At 43.1% G+C, this 22,617-nt stretch overlaps 1 protein-coding gene across 4 annotated transcripts in view; it reads right to left on the bottom strand.

Annotated features, from left to right (window-relative positions):
- The window catches only part of LOC139542547 (protein kinase C and casein kinase substrate in neurons protein 1-like), a 66,561-nt gene that overhangs the window by 14,308 nt on the left and 29,636 nt on the right, over nt 1-22,617 (bottom strand). For all 4 annotated transcript variants that reach the window (XM_071348117.1, XM_071348115.1, XM_071348114.1 and 1 more), the window contains 3 exons: nt 10,050-10,179; nt 5,227-5,383; nt 2,885-3,120 (listed from right to left, as the gene is read on the bottom strand). In XM_071348117.1, coding sequence (XP_071204218.1) covers nt 2,885-3,120; nt 5,227-5,383; nt 10,050-10,112 — 456 coding nt within the window. In that variant the 5' untranslated portion in view covers nt 10,113-10,179. The remainder of the gene's footprint in view (nt 1-2,884; nt 3,121-5,226; nt 5,384-10,049; nt 10,180-22,617) is intronic.

The following is a 22,617-nucleotide window of genomic DNA, read 5'->3' as shown; positions in this document are numbered from 1 at the left end:
CCATAGTTCCTGTGCCCAAGAACACTTGGGCACAGGGAGGAGGTGAGGGCACTCGGAGTGTGGTGTCAGGAAAACAACCTCTCACTCAACGTCAACAACATAAGGAGATGATCGTGGACTTCAGGAAAGAGGGAGCATCTCTCTATCCACATCGAAGGGACAGCAGTGGTGAAGGTGGAAAGTTGAGTCCCTCGGCGTACACATCACAGACAAACTGAAATGGTCCACCCACACAGACAGTGTGGTGAAGAAGGCGCAACAGGAGGCTGAAGAAATTTGCCTCTTCACCCAAATCCCTGATAAACTTTTACAGATGCACAATCGAGAGCATCGTGTCGGGCTGGTACGGCAACTGCACCCCCCTCAACCGCAAGGCTCTCCAGAGGGTGGTGTGGTCTGCACAACGCATCACTGGGGACAAACTACCTGCCCTCCATGACACCTACAGCACTCGATGTCACAGGAAGCCCAAAAAGATCATCATGGACAACAACCACCCAAGCCACTGCCTGTTCACACCGCTACCATCCAGAAGGCGAGGTCAGTACAGGTGCATCAAAGCTGGGACCGAGAGACTGAAAAACAGCTTCTATCTCAAGGCCATCAGACTGCTAAACAGCAATCACTAACTCAGAGAGGCTGCTGCCTACATTGAGACGCAATCACTGGCCACTTTAATAAATGGATCACTAGTCACTTTAAACAATGCCACTTTAAATAAAGGCACTTTAATAATGTTTACATATCTTACATTACTCATATCATATGTATGTATATACGTATTTTGTACCATCTATTGCACCTTGCCTATGCCACTCGGCCATCGCTCATACATATTCTCATTCACCTCTTTAGATTTGTGTGTATTAGGTTGTAGTTGGGAAATGGTTTGATTACTTGTTAGATATTACTGCACTGTCGGAACTAGAAGCACAAGCATTTCGCTACACTCGCATTAACATCTGCTAACCATGTGTATGTGACCAATAACATTTGATTTTGATTTGATTTGGTAACCTTCCAAAATGACTACCGACCCATAGCACTCACGTCTGTAGCCATGCTTAGAAAGGCTGGTAATGGCTCACATCAACACCATTATCCCAGAAACCCTAGACCCACTCCAATTTGCATACCGCTCAAACAGATCCACAGATTATGCAATCTCTATTGCACTCCACCCCTCCCTTTCACACCTGGACAAAAGGACCACCTATGTGAGAATGCTATTCATTGACTACAGTTCAGCGTTCAACACCATAGTGCCCTCAAAGCTCATCACTAAGCTAAGGACTGGGACTAAACACCTCCCTTTCAAACTGGATCCTGGACTTCCTGACGGGCCGCCCCCAGGTGGTAAGGGTAGGTAACAACACATCCGCCACGCTGATCCTCAACACAGGGCCCCTCAGGGGTGCGAGCTCAGTACCCTCCTGTACTCCCTGTTCACTTATGACTGCACTGCCAGGCACGACTCCAACACCATCATTAAGTTTGCTGATGACACAACAGTGGTAGGCCTGATCACCGACAACGATGAGACAGCCTAGAGGGAGGAGGTCAGAGACCTGGCCATGTGGTGCAAGGACAACAACCACTCCCTCAACGTGATCAAGACAAAGGAGATGGATTGTGGACTACAGGAAAAGGAGGACCGAGCACGCCCCCATTCTCATCGACGGGGCTGTAGTGGAGCAGGTTGAAAGCTTCAAGTTTCTTGGCGTCCACATCACCAACAAACTAACATGGTCCAAGCACACCATGACAGTCGTGAAGAGGGCACGACAAAACCTATTCACCCTCAGGAGACTGAAAAGATTTGGCATGGGTCCTCAGATCCTTAAAAGATTCTACAGCTCCACCATCGAGAGCATCCTGACTGGTTGCATCACTGCCTGGTATGGCAACTGCTCGGCCTCCGACCGCAAGGCACTACAGAGGGTAGTGCGTACGGCCCAGTACATCACCAGGGCCAAGCTTCCAGCCATCCAGGACCTCTATACCAGGCGGTGTCAGAGGAAGGCCCTAAAAATTGTCAAAGACTCAGCCACCCTAGTCATAGACTGTTCTCTCTGCTACCGCACGGGAAGCGGTACCGGAGCGCCAAGTCTAGGTCCAAGAGGCTTCTAAACAGCTTCTACCCCCAAACCATAAGACTTCTGAACAGCTAACCAAATGGCTACCCAGACTATTTGTATTACCCCCTCCCCCATACCCCTTCTACGCTGCTGATACTGTTATTTATCTATGCATAGTCACTTTAATAACTCTACCTACATGTACATATTACCTCAATTACCTCGACACCTCAATAACCTCAATGTTCCCCCGCACATTGACTCTGGACCGGTACCCCTTGTATATAGCCCCGCTATTGTTATTTACTGCTGCTCTTTAATTATATGTTATTCTTATCTCTTACTTATTTTTTATGGTATTTCCTTAAAACTGCATTGTTGGTTAAGGGCTTGTAAGTAAGCATTTCACTGTAAGGTCTACACCTGTTGTATTCGGCGCATGTGACAAATAAAATTTGCTTTGATTTGATTTGACTCCAGCGAGTCCCAGTCCAATGACAGCTGTGTAATGTGTGCGTCACCCATCCTACTCCCATGCAGTACCTTTGCAGCCAGACAGACTGATGCACAACCAAATAGACTAATCAACCAGTTGTAGTCAGAGGTCAGTCATGAAGACAGCCAAGTGCGTCAAATAGCTACCCACATTCATACATTCACTGTATTGTACACTTTGTATTTAATAATAAAGTGGTTTTCCCAATGACTCTAAAAGTAACTCATATTCATGTTAGCCATGTAAGAACACATGATGTTGCAAGGAAGATACAACAGATCCCCTTCCCTAAAACTTCCTGTCCACTTACCTCTTTGAGCTTCTTGGCCCATGGTTTCTGGGCCTTCTTGAAGCCCTCGTCGGCCTCTTTGGCCTCCTTGAAGCCTCCGATCATCTGCTTGTGGTAGGCCTCCTTCTGCCAGTTCTTGACCTTCTCCAGGTCTTCGTTGAGCAGGCCGTTCTTCACCTCCTGGTGCAGCTCACTCACCTTCTCAGCCTCGGTCATCACACCCAGCCACGCCCTCTCCACGGTGCCATACTGGGGTCCTGGGGTTAGAGAATATCACAGGGGGACATTCAATCAAAACATATACAGTGGGGAGAACAAGTATTTGATACACTGCCGATTTTGCAGGTTTTCCTACTTACAAAGCATGTAGAGGTCTGTAATTTTTATCATAGGTACACTTCAACTGTGAGAGACGGAATCTAAAACAAAAATCCAGAAAATCACATTGTATGATTTTTAAGTAATTAATTTGCATTTTATTGCATGACATAAGTATTTGATCACCTACCAACCAGTAAGAATTCCGTCTCTCACAGACCTGTTAGTTTTTCTTTAAGAAGCCCTCCTGTTCTCCACTCATTACCTGTATTAACTGCACCTGTTTGAACTCGTTACCTGTATAAAAGACACCTGTCCACACACTCAATCAAACAGACTCCAACCTCTCCACAATGGCCAAGACCAGAGAGCTGTGTAAGGACATCAGGGATAAAATTGTAGACCTGCACAAGGCTGGGATGGGCTACAGGACAATAGGCAAGCAGCTTGGTGAGAAGGCAACAACTGTTGGCGCAATTATTCGAAAATGGAAGAAGTTCAAGATGACGGTCAATCACCCTCGGTCTGGGGCCCCATGCAAGATCTCACCTTGTGGGGCATCAATGATCATGAGGAAGGTGAGGGATCAGCCCAGACCCAGAACTACACGGCAGGACCTGGTCAATGACCTGAAGAGAGCTGGGACCACAGTCTCAAAGAAAACCATTAGTAACACACTACGCCGTCATGGATTAAAATCCTGCAGCGCACGCAAGGTCCCCCTGCTCAAGCCAGCGCATGTCCAGGCCCGTCTGAAGTTTGCCAATGACCATCTGGATGATCCAGAGGAGGAATGGAAGAAGGTCATGTGGTCTGATGAGACAAAAATAGAGCTTTTTGGTCTAAACTCCACTCGACGTGTTTGGAGGAAGAAGAAGGATGAGTACAACCCCAAGAACACCATCCCAACCGTGAAGCATGGAGGTGGAAACATCATTCTTTGGGGATGCTTTTCTGCAAAGGGGACAGGACGACTGCACCGTATTGAGGGGAGGATGAATGGGGCCATGTATCGCAAGATCTTGGCCAACAACCTCCTTCCCTCAGTAAGAGCATTGAAGATGGGTTGTGGCTGGGTCTTCCAGCCTGACAACGACCCGAAACACACAGCCAGGGCAACTAAGGAGTGGCTCCGTAAGAAGCATCTCAAGGTCCTGGAGTGGCCTAGCCAGTCTCCAGACCTGAACCCAATAGAAAATCTTTGGAGGGAGCTGAAAGTCCGTATTGCCCAGCGATAGCCCCGAAACCTGAAGGATCTGGAGAAGGTCTGTATGGAGGAGTGGGCCAAAATCCCTGCTGCAGTGTGTGCAAACCTGGTCAAGAACTACAGGAAACGTATGATCTCTGTAATTGCAAACAACGGTTTCTGTACCAAATATTAAGTTCTGCTTTTCTGATGTATCAAATACTTATGTCATGCAATAAAATGCAAATTAATTACTTAAAAATCATACAATGTGATTTTCAGGATTTTAGATTTTAGATTCCGTCTCTCACAGTTGAAGTGTACCTATGATAGAAATTACAGACCTCTACATGCTTTGTAAGTAGGAAAACCTGCAAAATCGGCAGTGTATCAAATACTTGTTCTCCCCACCGTAGGTGGCAGAAAAAATTATTGAAAATGTGAACGTGACCAACTCAGCGGCCTTGTGGTCAGAGTGTCCGACCTGAGGTTGAAAGGTTGGAAGTTTAATCCCCAACCGAGTCATACCAAAGACTGAAGAAATGGGATCCAATGCGTCTCTGTTTGGCCTTTAGTATTAAGGAGATGATTGGGGGTAAGGCCCTGCGATAGACTAGCGTCCTTTCCAGGGGGTGTACTTGTACATAAAGCAGTCTCACGCTACTTGTACATCAAGCTGTCTCACGCTCCTGCTCTTATGAGCCATTCCAGTTTGCATAAGTTAAGCCTCCTCATCTTACAGAAAACACTCACAATACAAATAGGGACAAGTGGAGCTGAGCAGTGAGTTAAATCAAAGGAATTTAACATGGGATGAAGACCTCAAAACAGACGCCAAACAGACAATCCCAATACTGGCCTTTCTCGATCAGCTGTCTCCATCTCTTGGACCAGGCGGTCAGCTGGTCACCATAGGCCTTCTCAATCTTGGCACGTTCCTGAAGGCAGCCCATGAGGTCATTGCAGAGCCGGTGGCCGTCGTCAATCCGCTTAACTGCGCGCTTGTAGTTCCCCACCTGAGAATGGTCAGAGGAGGGTAGACTAATGAGGTACAAGAGCAAAACACAAGGCTTCCCTACATATCAATGATTGAGGATGAGGATGCAGTCAAGTGCAATACTCAATATGCCAAATCTCTAAGAGCACTAAGATATCTTTAGGTGGAAATAACTAAAAAACATAAACTGTAAAATAATTTTCTCTCTCTCGAGAGAGAGTCAAATAAGAAATGGAGATAAAATTGATCAAATAAATCGTTTAACTCTGGTGTAGTGACAGAAATCATAAATTATCTACTAATACCCTGGAGTAACAATAAAGAATCACCTGTACTCACTTTCATCATTCTCATACCACCTTAAGAGATGCCACCTTAACATAGGCATTGCAGTGCCTGCAGGGGGCATAAGCTCCTGGTGCACGACAGAGGGAGGTGGGGGGTTGGGGGGGCGGCTCATGCCTGTGCATGTGTAGTTATGCAATGGCAGCGGCTTTGTGTGTGTGGCCATTGCTGTGACTTTTTCCACATTTTGTTAAGTTACAGGCTTATTCTAAAATGAAGAAAATATAATACAGTGCCTTGCAAAAGTATTCATCCCCCTTGGCGTTTTTCCTATTTTGTTGCATTACAACCTGTAATTTAAATTGATTTTTATTTGGATTTCAAGTAATGGACATACACAAAATAGTCCAAATCGGTGAAGTGAAATAAAAAATAAATAAATGGAAAAGTGGTGCGTGCATATGTATTCACCCCCTTTGCTATGAAGCCCCTAAATAAGATCTGGTGCAACCAATTACCTTCAGAAGTCACATAATCAGTTACCTGTGTGCAATCTAAGTGTCACATGATCCGTCACATGATCTCATTATATATACACACAACTGTTCTGAAAGGCCCCAGAGTCTGCAAAACCACAAAGCAAGTGGCACCACCAAGCAAGCGGCACCATGAAGCAAGGAGCTCTCCAAACAGGTCAGGGACAAAGTTGTGGAGAAGTACAGATCAGGTTTGGGTTATAAAAAAATATCAGAAACTTTGAACATCCCCCGGAGCACCATTAAATCCATTATTAAAAAAATGGAAAGAATATGGCACCGCAACAAATCTGCCAAGAGAGGGCCGCCCACCAAAACTCACGGACCAGGCAAGGAGGGCATTAATCAGAGAAGCAACAAAGATACCAAAGATAACCCTGAAGGAGCTGCAAAGCTCCACAGAGGAGATTAGAGTATCTGTCCATAGGACCACTTTAAGCTGTACACTCCACAGAGCTGAGCTATACGGAAGAGTGGCCAGAAAAAAGCCATTTCTTAAAGAAAAAAAATAAGCAAACATGTTGGGAGTTTGCCAAAAGGCATGTGGGAGACTCCCCAAACATATGGAAGAAGGTACTCTGGTCAGATGAGACTAAAATTGAGCTTTTTGGCCATCTGGCGCAAACCCAACACCTCTCATCACCCCGAGAACACCATCCCCACAGTGAAGCATGGTGGTGGCAGCATCATGCTGTGGGGATGGTTTTCATCGGGAGGGACAGAGAAATTGGTCAGAATTGAAGGAATAATGGATGGCACTAAATACAGGGAAATTCTTGAGGAAAACCTGTTTCAGATTTCCAGAGATTTGAGACTGGGACAGAGGTTCACCTTTCCTGCAAGATAATGACCCTAAGCATACTGCTAATGCAACACTCGATTGGTTTAAGGTGTTACGCCTGTCGTCAGAAGGAGTGGACCAAAGCGCAGCGTGAGAAGTGTTAATGATTATTTATTTATCAAAAAACACTCGAACAAAGTAACAAAACAAAAGCGAACAGTTCTGTCAGGTAACAGAGACTAAACAGAAAATAATTACCCACAAACACAGGTGGGAAAAAAGGCTACATAAGTATGATTCCCAATCAGAGACAACGATAGACAGCTGCCTCTGATTGGGAACCACACTCGGCCAAAAACAATCCAATTGAGAATCTGTGGTATGACTTAAAGATTGCTGTACACCAGTGGAACCCATCCAACTTGAAGGAGCTGGAGCAGGTTTCCTCGAAGAATGGGCGAAAATCCCTGTGGCTAGATGTGCCAAGCTTATAGAGACAAACCCAAGAGACTTGCAGCTGTAATTGCTGCAAAAAGGTGTCTCTACAAAGTATTGACTTTGGGGGGGTTATGCACGCTCAAGTTCTGTTTTTCTGTTTTTTTCTTGTTTGTTTCACAATAATAAATATTTAGCATCTTCAAAGTGGTAGGCATGTTGTGTAAATCAAATGATACAACCCCCCCCCAAAAAAAATCTATTTTAATTCCAGGTTGTAAGGCAACAAAATAGGAAAAATGCCAAGGGGGTAAATACTTTCGCAAGCTACTGTAAATGTCCTCAATACACACAATACCCCATAATGACAAAGCAAAAACAGTTTTTTTTTTAAAATGTTTGCAAATTGATTAAAAATAAAAAACAGAAGTACCTTATTTACATAAGTATTCAGACCCTTTGCTATGAGACTCAATATTTAGCTCAGGTGCATCCTGTTTCCATTGATCATCCTTGAGATGTTTCTACAAATTGATTGGAGTCCACCTGTGGTAAATTCAATTGATTGGACGTGATTAAGGAAAAGCACACACCTGTCTTTATAAACGTCATACAGTTGACAGTGCATGTCAAAGCAAAACCAAGCCATGAGGTCGAAGGAATTGTCCGTAGAGCTCCGAGACAGGATTTTGTCGAGGCACAGATCCGGGGAAGTGTACCAAAACATTTCTGCAGGGTTAAAGGTCCCCAATAACAGTGGCCTCCATCATTCTTAAATGGAAGAAGTTTGGAACCACCAAGACTCTTCCTAGAGCTGGCTGCCTGGCCAAACTGAGCAATCAGGGGAGAAGGGCCTTGGTCAGGGAGGTGACCAAGAACCCAATGGTCACTTTGACAGAGCTCTAGAGTTCCTCTGTGGAGATGGGAGAATCTTCCAGAAAGACAACCACCTCTGCAGCACTCCACCAATCAGGCCTTTATGGTAGACTGGCCAGACGGAAGACACTCCTCAGTAAAAGGCACATGACAGCCCACGTCACCTAAAGGACTCGCAGTCCATGAGAAACAAGATTCTCTGGTCTGATGAAACCAAGAATGAACTCTTTGGCCTGAATGCCAAGTGTCACATCTGGAGGAAACCTGGCACCATCCCTACAGTGAAGCATGGTGGTGGCAGCATCATGCTGTGGGGATGTTACTCAGCGGCAGGGACTGGGAGACTCGTCAGGATCGAGGCAAAGATGAACGGAGCAAAGTACAGAGAGATCCTTGAAAACCTGCTACAGAGCACTTAGGATCTCAGACTGGGGCAAAGGTTCACTTTCAACAGGACAACAACCCTAAGCACACAGCCAAGACAATGCAGGAGTGGCTTCGAGATAAGACTCTGAATGTCCTTGTGTGGCCCAGCCAGAGCCTGGACTTGAACTCGATTGAACATCTCTGAAGAGACCTGAAAGTAACTGTACAGAAACTCTCCCCATCCAACCTGACAGAGCTTGAGAGGATCTGCAGAGAAGAATGGAAGAAACTCCCCAAATACAGGTGTGCCAAGTTTGTAGTGTCATACCCAAGAAGACTCGAGGCTGTAATCGCTGCCAAAGATGCTTCAACAAAGTACTGAGTAAATGGTCTGAATACTTATGTAAATGTGATATTTTATTTTTTTGTGCAAAAATGTATAAAAACTGTTTTTGCTTTGTCATTATTGGGTATTGTATGTAGCTATTAATAAAGGACAAAAAAAAACAATTTAATCAATTTTAGAATAAGGCTGGAACCTATGAAAATGTGGAAAAAGTCAAAAGTCTTTCCCGAAGGCACTGTAATGACCCACGCATTTATGTGTGTGTGCCCCTCTGTGTGCGCGCACACGTCTGTGTGTGTGTGTGTGTGTGTGTGCTCGTGTACTGACTGCTATAATCCTTTACTGTGCTCTAATGCAGGCAGACAGATTATCAGAGATAGGACACTGACAGGACGAGGCAGAGACAGGAATGCAGCCCACAGACAAAGACCACTCAGTCCACTCAGAGAGGATGGGCCCTAGGCTGGGTGGGACTGGTGTGGGGTACAGTGTCTGTGTCAAAAACAAAGTCCCTTTAAGAAGACTTTACAGTATTTAGATAATATACAGTTTTGTATTTTTGCTGTCAGCCGTGTTTTTCATTTTAAACCAAACATCTAGCCCTACAAGAGTCCTTATGCTATTCAGTATGCTGTGGCCAGAGCTTTCTTGGCCGTATATAGATTTTAGGGCAGGTGCATGTGGGCTGAATGGCTGCCTCAGTGCTGCTTCTAACTGAGAGGCTCTGTCGGTCGGTCTCTGTGACCCTCCTCCTACGATGACACAAAAGGGACTCTATAGTGCTCTATAGTGAATTCCATAGCACTAATTGGATATTTTCTGTGCAACAACATCAACGTATTGGATTAACCAACCATATTCCTATTGATCCTCATGGAAATGAAATTACATGACCTATATTATCATGTTGTCAATAGCTTTTTCACCAGAGAGGATGATGGTGGCCAGTGATCCTATGACTCATGTAAAGAGGGAGCGTTGTGTATGACTTGGCTGATAAAGGTCTATAGGTTTTCCTTCATAGCCCAGATGACCTGTATGGATGGTGTTTCTGAAGTACCTCCCAAAAGCTGTCCATAGCGTCGTCAGCAGTAGCAGCAGATTCATCGTAGGACCCCGACATTTTCCTGGTTGTGACAAAGCAGGCTAAACTCTAAATGTGTCAGCAGCAGAGCTGGGTCCCTCACACACTGGAAGAGAAAGAGAGAGAGAGAGAGAAAGAGGAGAGAGTGAGATTGCAATACATATACATGTAGAAAATACAATACAGTAGAACATCCTACAACATTCATAATTTATGATGTGCTATGAAATACAATACTTGGGCTCTCTATGGTATTCAGAAACCATATGTTTTCCATAGCCAATCAGTGAGCAGCACTGATGAAAGGCTTCCTTTGGAGGCTCTGAGACAGTTCTAATAATGAAGTTAAAATAGGTCTTCTATCCCCATGCACACTGCTCTGTGGCCCCGAGGAACAGAAAGGCCATCTTCCACACGCGTGTCCCAGAAACCACAGCACACCACAGGGAGCACAGCATCACTGTAATCATGGAGTTCTGACCCTATATCGTACCGTACAGTAGCTCAGCATAAACTGTCCCTGTCCCATGACATGTTCCTTCTGGAAGAGTGCTACATTACACACATACTCACTGCACACAGACACACCTGCATACTGTACTAACACACATGGACACACACATAGACCCACACAGACAGACTGGCAGGAACGCACACCACTCACACCCACACACTATATCTTTCTCTAAAAAGTCTACATGAAGTTACACAGCCCAGAGATCAGAAAAGAGACCAACATAAACATATTGCAGTCCTGGTTTAATTTATTTTACATAAACATTAAGGTTATATAACTGTAGGTGCCTTCTAACAATGTGATTAAACTGCCAATTCATTTGTAAACCCTTCCTCTCTAAAACATATAGTGCTTCCTGGCTTTCCTCCAAGATTTGAGACGATTTGTATCTATTCCTTTGACGGCTGGTCGATTCTTCCCAACGAAGAATAAAATAGCACAGACTGGTTAGCGTTTATTCTTGTATTGAGCTCTAATTGAAACCTAATTCAGTTTGCTCTCCTTTACTGTCTCAATGAACTGTTCATTAGTGGCATCTCCTTCAGGCCTGGAAGTCTCCACAACAACGACCCAGCTCAAAACAGCAAGCACATGGAGGGATACACTACATTAAACATTGTTAAATGGTTCCCAAACAAGGTAGGAAAGGAATTAAAGCCAGAATCGAGAGTATGTGTACCAGCCCAACAACAGACCCTACACTTGATTAAGAACAGAACATGTTTCCTCAAACATTAAAAAATGTTCCTCAGGTTTGGAGTTATCATAGAGTAAGACACTTACTAGGTCATTCCACAAATGTGTCCCTTTTGGGTAGTGTAACTTGTTTGATTTTTAAAAATGTATTTCACCTAGTTTTAACATTCTGTTATGACGAGCACATGTTTTCCCATTCTGACTGTTAAATAAAAAAATGACTATAGCAAGTGCCTATTTAGTGCCGAACAGGGTTGACCACAACAGGGTTGGTGATTTAATCTTAAATCAGCCATGAATCCCCTTGTGACAGGGGGAATGGCATCTTGTTGTGTGCAAAAGTGAGGGGCAATTGAATGCAAGCTTCACAAAAGAACAGTTTATTGTTAAAACATTTCTCGCCTGTCTATCCGTGGATAACAGGGTTGACGTGATATGCTCGACACACTTCAGTTTTCCACCACAAAACACCAGACAATGGCTATAAGGATTAGAACCAGCTCACTGATTTTACACTATGATTTAACTATTAGATATTTACAAAGCAATAGTTTCACCATATTACAATGAGAGTTCACGTAACAGGGTTGACCTTAAAATGAGGGACAGGTGTTTTTCTTTTCTTAAAATTAATCACTAATCACATTAAACACAAAACTAGGACTTTGCAATGATGGTGGAAATGTGGATACAGAGTAGAGGTCGACCGATTATGATTTTTCAACGCCGATACCGATTATTGGAGGACAAAAAAAGCCGATACCGATTAAATCGGCCGATTTATATATATATATTTTTTTTTTACACACACACACATTTTTGTAATAATGACAATTGCAACAATATTGAATGAACAATGAACACTTTTATTTTAACTTAATATAATACATAAATACACATACAGCTCTGAAGTGACAATGATACTGAAGAGTCTGCTTAGGAGACAAATACTCTCAACTGTTTGAATAAAAATAGAGTTTAAGTTACCTGTGATGAATGTTGAAAACAAAAACTGTCATTTCTATATGCAGGAAATCCTATTTTAATAATGGGCATGGTAAGAATTGACGACCAAAGTGCGAGTCATAATTCCCATGACACCTAGCAAAATCTGAAAAGCGGTTCCTTCATTTATTCCATAGGATATTTTTAGATTCACTTAAAATAAGGTCTGTGTTTCGTGTAGGCTTACACCACCTTGCCAATTTTATAACTGTGTAGATATCCATAGGACAAGGTAACTCTGATCAATATTGGCTAAATATAAGCGAAGATCATTTTTTTTGTAGAGTGGATTTATGAAAATTTGTTGACAAACGTTACCTTATCCTAGTGAGATTTACACGGGTATCAAAACGTCGAGGCGGTTTAAGCCTGCACGAAACACAGACTTTATTTGAAGTAGATCAAGAAATTCTCTATGGAAGACATCAACGGTAAAATAACGAAGGAACACCTTTCAAGTTCAGCCGCAAGTTATTACAGGAATTATAACACGTCGACTATTTCTCTCTAAACCATATACCTTTGACTAATCCGGAAACTATCACCTCGAAAACAAAATGTTTATTCCGTTCCGTATTTTATCTAACGGGTGGCATCCATGAGTCTAAATATTCCTGTTACATTGCACAACCTTCAATGTTGTCATAATTACGTAAAGTTCTGGCAAATTAGTTCGCAAAGAGCCAGGCGGCCCAAACTGTTGCATATACCCTGACTCTGCGTGCAATGAACGCAAGAAAAATGACACAATTTCACCTGGTTAATATTGCCTGCTAACCTGGATTTCTTTTAGCTAAATATGCAGGTTTAAAAATATATACTTGTGTATTGATTTTAAGAAAGGCATTGATGTTTATGGTTAAGTACACATTGGAGCAATGACAGTCATTGATTGATTGTTTTTTATAAGATAAGTTTAATGCTAGCTAGCAACTTAGCTTACTGCATTCGCGGCACAGGCAGGCTCCTCGTGGAGTGCAATGTAATCAGTGTTAGAGCATTGGACTTGTTAACTGTAAGGTTGCAAGATTGGATCCCCCGAGCTGACAAGGTTAAAAATCTGTCTTTCTGCCCCTGAACGAGGCCATCATTGAAAATAAGAATGTGTTCTTAACTGACTTGCCTAGTTAAATAAAGATTAAATAAAGGTGACCTCTAATACAGAGTGCACAGAGGGACATGTCAAAATGCTGGATTTGGGCACTTTATTGAATTTTGTATGTGGTCTATATTAAATGGCACTTCATTCAATAAAACATGCTTTTAAAGACCGATATTGGTGCCACATCTCTACTTAAAATATCAAAGGGACGCAAAAGTGACTCATTTCGTGGAACGATCCTACTAAGTTAGTAAGGCATTTATAGGAGTAAAGGTGATAACCTGTCTGTTTGGCCTTATGCTGACTTCTCCATCTAGCATACAGTACCAGTCAAAAGTTTGGACACACCTACTCATTCAAGAGTTTTTCTTTATTTTTACTACTTTCTACATTGTAGAATAACAGTGAAGACATCAAAACTATGAAATAACACATATGGCGTCATGTAGTAACCAAAAAAAGTGTTAAATAAAGGTCACATTTAAAATAAAATAAAAATGAGGTAGTCACCTGGAATGCATTTCAATTAACAGGTGTGCCTTGTTAAACGTTAATTTGTGGAATTTCTTTCCTTCTTAATGTGTTTGAGCCAATCAGTTGTGTTGTGACAAGGTAGGGTTGGTATACAGAAGATAGACATATTTAGTAAAAGACCAAGTCCATATTATGACAAGAACAGCTCAAATAAGCAAAGAGAAACGACAGTCAATCATTACTTTAAGACATGAAGGTCAGTCAATACGGAACATTTGAAGAAAGTTTCTTCAAGTGCAGTTTCAAAAACCATCAAGCACTATGATGAAACTGGCTCTCATGAGGACAGCCACAGGAAAGGAAGACCCAGAGTTACCCCTGCTGCAGAGGATAAGTTCATTAGAGTAACCAGCCTCAGAAATTGCAGCCCAAATAAATGCTTCACAGAGTTCAAGAAACAGACACATCTCAACATCAACTGTTCAGAGGAGACTGTGTGAATCAGGCCTTCATGGTCGAATTGCTGCAAAGAAACCACTACTAAAGGACACCAATAAGAAGAAAAGACTTGCTTGGGCCAAGAAACACGAGCAATGGACATTAGACCGGTGGAAATCTGTCCTTTGGTCTGATGAGTCCAACTGTGAGATTTTTGGATCTAACCGCCGTGTCTTTGTGAGATGCAGAGTAGGTGAACGGATGATCTCCGCATGTGTGGTTCCCACAGTGAAGCACGGAGGGGATGGTGTGATGGTGCTTTGCTGGTGACACTGTCAGTGATTTATTTAGAATTCAAGGCCCACTTAACTAGCATGACTACCACAGCATTCGATACGCCATCCCATCTTGTTTGCGCTTAGTGGGACCATCATTTGTTTTTCCAAAGGACAATGACCCAACACACCTCGAGGCTGTGTAAGGCCTATTTGACCTAGAAGGAGAGTGATGGAGTGCTGCATCAGATGACCTGGCCTCCACAATCACCTGACCTCAACCCAATTGAGATGGTTTGGGATGAGTTGGTACGCAGAGTGAAGGAAAAGCAGCCAACAAGTGCTCAGCATATGTGGGAACTCCTTCAAGACTATTGGAAAAGCATTCCAGGTGAACCTGGTTGAGAGAATGCCAAGAGTGTGCAAAGCTGTCAAAGGCAATCATCAAGGCAAAGCGTGGCTACTTTGAAGAATCTAAAATGTAAAATATATTTTGATTTGTTTTATCCTTTTTTGGTTACTACATGATTCCATATGTGTTATTTCATAGTTTTTATGTGTTCACTATTATTCTACAATGTAGAAAATAGTAAAAATAAAGAAAAACTCTTGAATGAGTAGGTGTGTCCAAACATTTGACTGGTACTGGAATCACCTGGTGAACTAAGTAACACTCTGACCATTCGGGGTGCAAAGGGTTGAAAATCGAACATTTTCCATGGGAAATTAAGGCCAGGAATTTGGGGAATTTTGCTTAAATTCATCAAAAAAGTTAGCTTATAAAAGTGAACCTTTTTTTGTGGGATACACATAAGGCAATTCTAGGTATTGTGGTTAAACTATCCCCAATTCAATGGAATTGCAACCCTTCGCATGCACAGTGCATTCTTCCATCACATGTACAGCTGATTCTCAAGATCTTGCACACTAATGAGATGCTATTTAGCCCACACTACTACATTGTCTGAGCTAAGGACTACATGCTTTCTGGTAACTTTTGATTACAATACTGGGTGGGGTGAATATATTTTATACGACATACATGATGTTTTGTTAACAAGTAAATAGTAGCCTACCTCAAAGTGTCTTCAAATCATTTCTATCTTGTTAACAATTTCTGCTAGTTAGTTTTTGCTACCATGTGGATTTTAGCTTGCTTGAGCCTGCTAACTGAGGATTGTTAATTCACCTGTTTCCATACATGTTTCATTTTAAAACATGTATCTTACAAAGGAGTTGTTTAATCTAACTGCTTAACTATTTACCTGTACATGGCATTATATTAGTTTTTTTTTTACTCATCTTTACAGGAAAATGTCACGTGCACTCTCTGATGTGTGGAGACATTTCACTGCAGCTAATGTAGAAGGAAAAGCTATGTACATTTGCAAATACTGTGCCAAATCATATTGTGAAGAATGTAACAAAAATGCGGAATCATCTGGCCAAGTGCATAAAGTTCCCTCAGCGCTCACAACAAGCAACCCCGACAAAAGTCCCTCTACTTCTATTCGAGGTGAAAATGATGAATCAGACACCTTATTGATAGCAACAGCTCATGATCCTCCCGGAATCAGAAGTTTTTTTGACTCGATGGAAGAACGTAGTCAGAGAAACGCTGATGAATGTCTTACTCAAGCTGTGTAAGCAACTGGTTCACCTCTGATGCTCACAAGCAATGTGTAATGAAAGAGATTTCTGAATGTTCTTCATTCAGCATACACCCCCCCCCCCCAACCAGACATGCTTTATCTACTAATTTGCTGGATGCAGAGTTCAACAGAGTTCAAGTGAAGGTCAAGCAAATCATAGAGACAGCAGACTGCATTGCAATCATCTCTGATGGGTGGTCGAATGTTCGTGGGCAAGGAATAATTAACTACATCATCTCCACCCCTTAACCAGTATTCTACAAGAGCACAGAGACAAGGGACAACAGACACACCGGTCTCTACATTGCAGATGAGCCGAAGGCAGTCATCAATGGCCTTGGACCACAGAAGGTATTTGCACTGGTTACAGACAATGCTGCGAACATGAAGGCTGCTTGGTCTAAAGTGGAGGAGTCCTACCCTCACATCACACCCATTGGCTGTGCTGCTCATGCATTGAATCTGTTCCTCATGAACATCATGGCACTGAAAACAATGGAAACATTCTACAAGAGAGCCAAGGAAATGGTTAGGTATTTGAAGGGTCATCAAGTTATAGCAGCAATCCACCTCACCAAGCAAAGTAAGAAGAATAAGAGCACCACATTGAAGCTGCCCAGCAACACCCGTTGGGGTGGTGTTGTCATCATGTTTGACAGTCTCCTGGAAGGGAAGGCGTCTCTCCAAGAAATGGCTATATCACAGTCTGCCGATATGGACAGCCCCATCAAGAGGATCCTCCTGGATGATGTATTTTGTGAGAGAGTGGTAAGCAGCCTGAAACTCCTGAAACCTATAGCAGTAGCCATTGCACGGATTGAGGGAGACAATGCCATCCTGACTGATGTTCAGACTCTGCTTGCAGATGTAAGAGAAGAAATCCGTACTGCCCTGCCCACTTCACTGTTGCTCCAATCAGAGGAAACTGCAGTTCTGAAATACATCAAAAAGCGTGAAGACTTCTGCCTGAAGCCCATACATGTTGCAGCGTACATTTTGGACCCCAAGTATGCTGGCAAGAGCATCCTGTCTGGTGCAGAGATCAACAAGGCCTATGGTGTCATCACTACCATGTCTTGCTACCTTGGCCTGGATGAGGGCAAGGTTCTTGGCAGTCTGGCGATGTACACTTCCAAGCAAGGGCTTTGGGATGGAGATGCAATATGGCAGTCGTGCCAACATATCTCATGAGCCACCTGGTGGAAGGGACTTTGTGGATCTGAGGCTCTTTCCCCTGTTGCCTCCATCATCCTCCAAATCCCACCAACATCAGCCGCCTCAGAGCACAACTGGTCCTTGTTTGGGAACCCACACACCAAAGCACGCAACAGGCTGACCTATACAAGTGTTGAAAAATTGGTGGCCATCCGGGCAAATTTGAGGCTTTTTGAACCTGACAACGAGCCATCCTCAACAAGGTTGGAAAGTGACAGTGAAGATGAGGCCTCAGAGTCTGATATTCAAGAGGTGGACATTGAGGAGGTCCAGGGAGAAGACATGGAAGTCTGAGAGGAAGAGAACCAAAGCTTTAGTTTCTAGACTATCATTTTACAGATGTATGTTGAAAACATTTTTGGGAGATGCAATGGGGATCATTCAATATTCGCTTTTGTTGTTCAGTGAAATCATCCCATGTGAAGAGTCAACTCAATTAATTAAAGTTCAATTTGTAACTACATTTTTTTTATTTCTATTGGAAGGATTTAATCATTTGCAATGATGTCTACTTATGATAAGGTATGATAAGGTTTATGTTTCTGTCTCCATATGATATGGTAAATATATCCAATGCAAAAAACATCTACATTTAAATGGTATTAATATTAATGTGCATATATTTCCGTTAATTCTCATATATTCCAGTTAATTCCCACGGAAAGTTTCCCCCTCTGAATATTCCACAAAATGTGCAACCCATGTTGCATACCCATACTCGACCATGTTGAGTAAATCTTCAGAGGGAGCAGCATTTTGTTACCTTTATTTAACTAGGCAAGTCAGTTAAGAACAAATTCTTATTTTCAATGACTGCCTATGAACAGTGGGTTAACTGCCTTGTTCAGGGGCAGAACAACAGATCTTTACCTTGTCAGCTCAGGGATTCAATCTTGCAACCAACAGGGCAATGACTCTGACAGTACACAGAGAGACGCTGAGCTCTTTCTTCACCCACGGGTCTCAGGGAACATTTTGTAACCGTTGGGTTACAAGACCAACGCTCTAACCACTAGGCTACCTGCCGCCCCAGCATAAGGTGAGTGCTGTGATCAGTTTGAGCCAACCTGACAAATTAGTGACCTTTACACCTGAAAGATGGGACTGGTGGAACTCAGAGGCCAATTTATATGCACATGATAGATAACAGCTAAAACTTTTCAGTCTTAATCTGTCACAACGCCACAATAATCATGAGCAGTCGGCATTAAGACTGAATTTGTGTGGTTTGTGTGGCTGTGCTTGCTACTTGAAAAAGTATGCAATAGAGAGGTACAGTGTTTCTACAGTGTGTTTACTTTGAACACATTTCTGCAGTATATAACCTCGAAGCCTCGATGATGGGCTACTCATCTCAATCTGAACCAGGGAACATTTTGTACCCTGTGTGATGAATCGTGACATTAGCAGGAGCACCGAGGAGCACAGGCAGGGCAGCTATACTGCAGTTACAGTACAGCAATGGCTGAATCAGCCGCACAGTAATGCAGTGCAGTTTGTCAAACACAATATTTACAGTCACTGCGGATCACACTGACAGATTTACTATGAGAGAGACCTTAAAATACTGTTGTTCGACGATGAAATAATATTGCCAGCTCTTTTCATATTCTCTGTGAAAAGAGAACTCCTCATGCAGAGAGAAAGAGGACACACGGTTTGCCCTCCGCCTCCAGAAATGACCATTTCCTTGCCAGAGTAAAGGTTACAGCTGTGCTGAAGAGCAGGTGTATACACAGAGACCTGTGGGTGAAGAGCTCAGGGTCTCTCTGTGTACTGTCAGAGTCATTGCCCTGTAATTCTTTTGGGCAATAAGATCTATATCAGGCATAATAATCAGATGTCATGACTCAGCAAAGGCATTAAATCTGTTTGATATGCTACAGACAATATTTCAGCCAGCGGAGCCAAGACGAGAGTGAGAATCTACTTCACTGTTTGTACTATAACACTCACAGTACTTATTTTTCAAGATGTCAATAGGCCGATGAGAAAGTAAGAGATGAAATTCCACACTTCAACCTGCTGGTCCAGTTCTTTAGATAACATCACTCACAAGCTATGACCCACCCATTATTATTGGTGTGATTCTCATTTCAGTGAGATCATAGGTCCGTCTACCGGTCTGTCAGTCTGGCCCTGCAATTAGCCTATGGATCCCTGGATCCTCCAGAGCCGGCTAAGCCCCCCTCTCCTTCTCCGTGGCCGACGTGAGAAAAACATTTAAACGTGTTAAACCTCACAAGGCTGCTGACCCAGACGGCATCCCTAGCCGCGTCCTCAGAGCATGCGCAGACCAGCTGGTTGGTGTGTTTACAGACATGTTCAATCGCTCCCTATCCCAGTCTGCTGTCCCCACATGCTTCAAGATGGCCACCATTGTTCCTGTACCCAAGAAGGCAAAGATAACTGAACTAAATGACTGCCGCCCCGTAGCACTCACTTATGTCATCATGAAGTGCTTTGAGAGACTAGTCAAGGATCATATCACCTCCACCTTAACTGCCACCCTAGACCCACTTCAGTTTGCATACCGCCCCAACAGGTCCACATACTATGCAATCGCCATCACACTGCACACTGCCTTATCCCATCTGGACAAGAGGGATACCTATGTAAGAATGCTGTTCATTGACTACAGCTCAGCATTCAACACCATAGTACCAAGCTCATCATCAAGCTGGAGGCCCTGGGTCTCAACCCCGCCCTGTGCAATTGGGTCCTGGACTTCCTGATGGGCCACCCACATGTGGTGAAGGTAGGAAACATCCCCTCCACTCCGCTGATCCTCAACACTTGGGCCCCACAAGGGTGCGTGCTCAGCCCCCTCCTGTACTCCCTGTTCACCCACGACTGCGTGGCCATGCACGCCTCCAACTCAATCATCAAGTTTGCGGATGACACAACAGTAGTGGGCTTGATTACCAACAACGATGAGACAGCCTACAGGGAGGAGGTGAGGAACCTCGGAGTGTGGTGTCAGGAAAACAACCTCTCACTCAACGTCAACAAAACAAACGAGCTGATCGTGGACTTCAGGAAACAGCAGAGGGAGCACGCCCCATCCACATCGATGGAACAGTAGTGGAGAAGGTGGAAAGTTTTAAAGTTCCTCGTCGTACACATCACAGACAAATTGAAATGGTCCACCCACTCAAACATGGTGGTGAAGAAGACGCAACTGGAAGGCGCAACAGAAGGCGCAACAGGAGGCTGAAGAAATTTGGCTTGTCACCCAAAACCCTGACAAACTTTTACAGATGCACAATCGAGAGCATCCTGTCGGGCTGTATCACAGCCTGGTACGGCAACTGCTCCGCCCACAACCGTAAGGCTCTCCAGAGGGTGGTGCGGTCTGCACAACGCATCACCGGGGGCAAACTACCTGCCCTCCATGACACCTACAGCATCCGATGTAACAGGAAGGCCAAAAAGATCATCAAGGACAACAACCACCTGAGCCACTGTCTGTTCACACCCCTACCATCCAGAAGGCGAGGTCAGTACAGGTGCATCAAAGCTGGCACCGAGGTAACTGAAAAACAGCTTCTATCTCAAGGCCATCAGACTGCTAAACAGCAATCACTAACTCAGAGAGGCTGCTGCCTACATTGAGACCCAATCACTGGCCACTTTAATAAATTGATCACTAGTCACTTTAAACAATGTCACATTAAATAATGTTTACATATCTTACATTACTCATATCATATGTATATACTATATTTTATACCATCTATTGCATCTTGCCTATGCCGCTCGACCAATCGCTCCTTCAAATATTTATATGTACATATTCTCAATCATCCCCTTTAGATTTGTGTGTATTATGTAGATGTTGGGGAATTCTTAAGATTACTTGTTAGATATTACTGCACTGTCGGAACTAGAAGCACAAGCATTTCACTACACTTGCATTAACATCTGCTAACCATGTGTATGTGACAAATAAAATGTGATTAGATTTGAAAAGCTGAGCTCATGAAGAAACCCATATGGCTCTACACTACACACCACTATAATATGGTTATTATACTATAGTAAAGCAGTTTCTAAATGTGAATAAAGTTTGATTTAAGCAATAAGGCCTGAAGAGGTGTGATATATGGCCAATATACCACAGCTAAGGGCTGTCTTTTTATGCACGACGCAACGCATCAGCCCTTAGCCATGGTATGGTATATTGGCCATATATCACAAACACCCGAGGTGCCTTATTGCTATTATAAACTGGTTACCAATGGAATTATAGCAGTAAAAATTAATGTTTTGTAATACCCGTGGTCAGCCAAACGGCATTCAAACCACAACTAAACATACAGTTGAAGTCGGAAGTTTACATATACTTAGGTTGTAATCATTAAAACTTGTTTTTCAACCACTCCACAAATTTCTTGATAACAAACTATAGTTTTGGCAAGTCGGTTAGGACATCTGCTTTGTGCATAACACAAGTAAATTTTCCAACAATTGTTTACAGACAGATTATTTCACTTATAATTTACTGTATCACAATTCCAGAGGGTCAGAAGTTTACATACAATAAGTTGACTGTGCCTTTAAACGGCTTGGAAAATTCCAGAAAATTATGTCATGGCTTTAGAAGCTTCTGATAGCCTAATTGACATCATTTGAGTCAGAGGTGTACCTGTGGATGTATTTCAAGGCCTACCTTCAAACATAGTGCCTCTTTGCTTGACATCATGGGAAAATCTAAAGAAATCAGCCAAGACCTCAGAAAAAACATTGTAGACCTCCACAAATTTGGTTCATCCATGGGAGCAATTTCCAAACGCCTGAAGGTACCACGTTCATCTGTACAAACAATAGTACACAAGTATAAACACCATGGGACCACGCAGCCGTCATACCGCTCAGGAAGGAGACGCGTTCTGTCTCCTAGAGATGAAGAGGACCTTGTGAAGATGCTGGAGGAAACAGTTACAAAAGTATCTATATACCCACAGTAAAACGAGTCCTATATTGACATCATCTGAAAGGCCGCTCAGCAAGGAAGAAGCCACTGCTCCAAAACCGCCATTAAAAAAAGTCAGACTACGGATTGCAACTGTACATGGGGACAAAGATCGTACTTTTTGGAAAAATGTCCTCTGGTCTGATGAAACAAAAATATAACTTTTTGGCCATAACAACTATCGTTATGATTGGA

Source organism: Salvelinus alpinus, chromosome 17 (assembly GCF_045679555.1).
Source record: "Salvelinus alpinus chromosome 17, SLU_Salpinus.1, whole genome shotgun sequence".
Taxonomy (NCBI): Eukaryota; Metazoa; Chordata; class Actinopteri; order Salmoniformes; family Salmonidae; genus Salvelinus; species Salvelinus alpinus.
The sequence above is the reverse complement of the archived record's forward strand: the minus strand, read 5'-3'. Positions and strand labels throughout refer to the sequence as shown.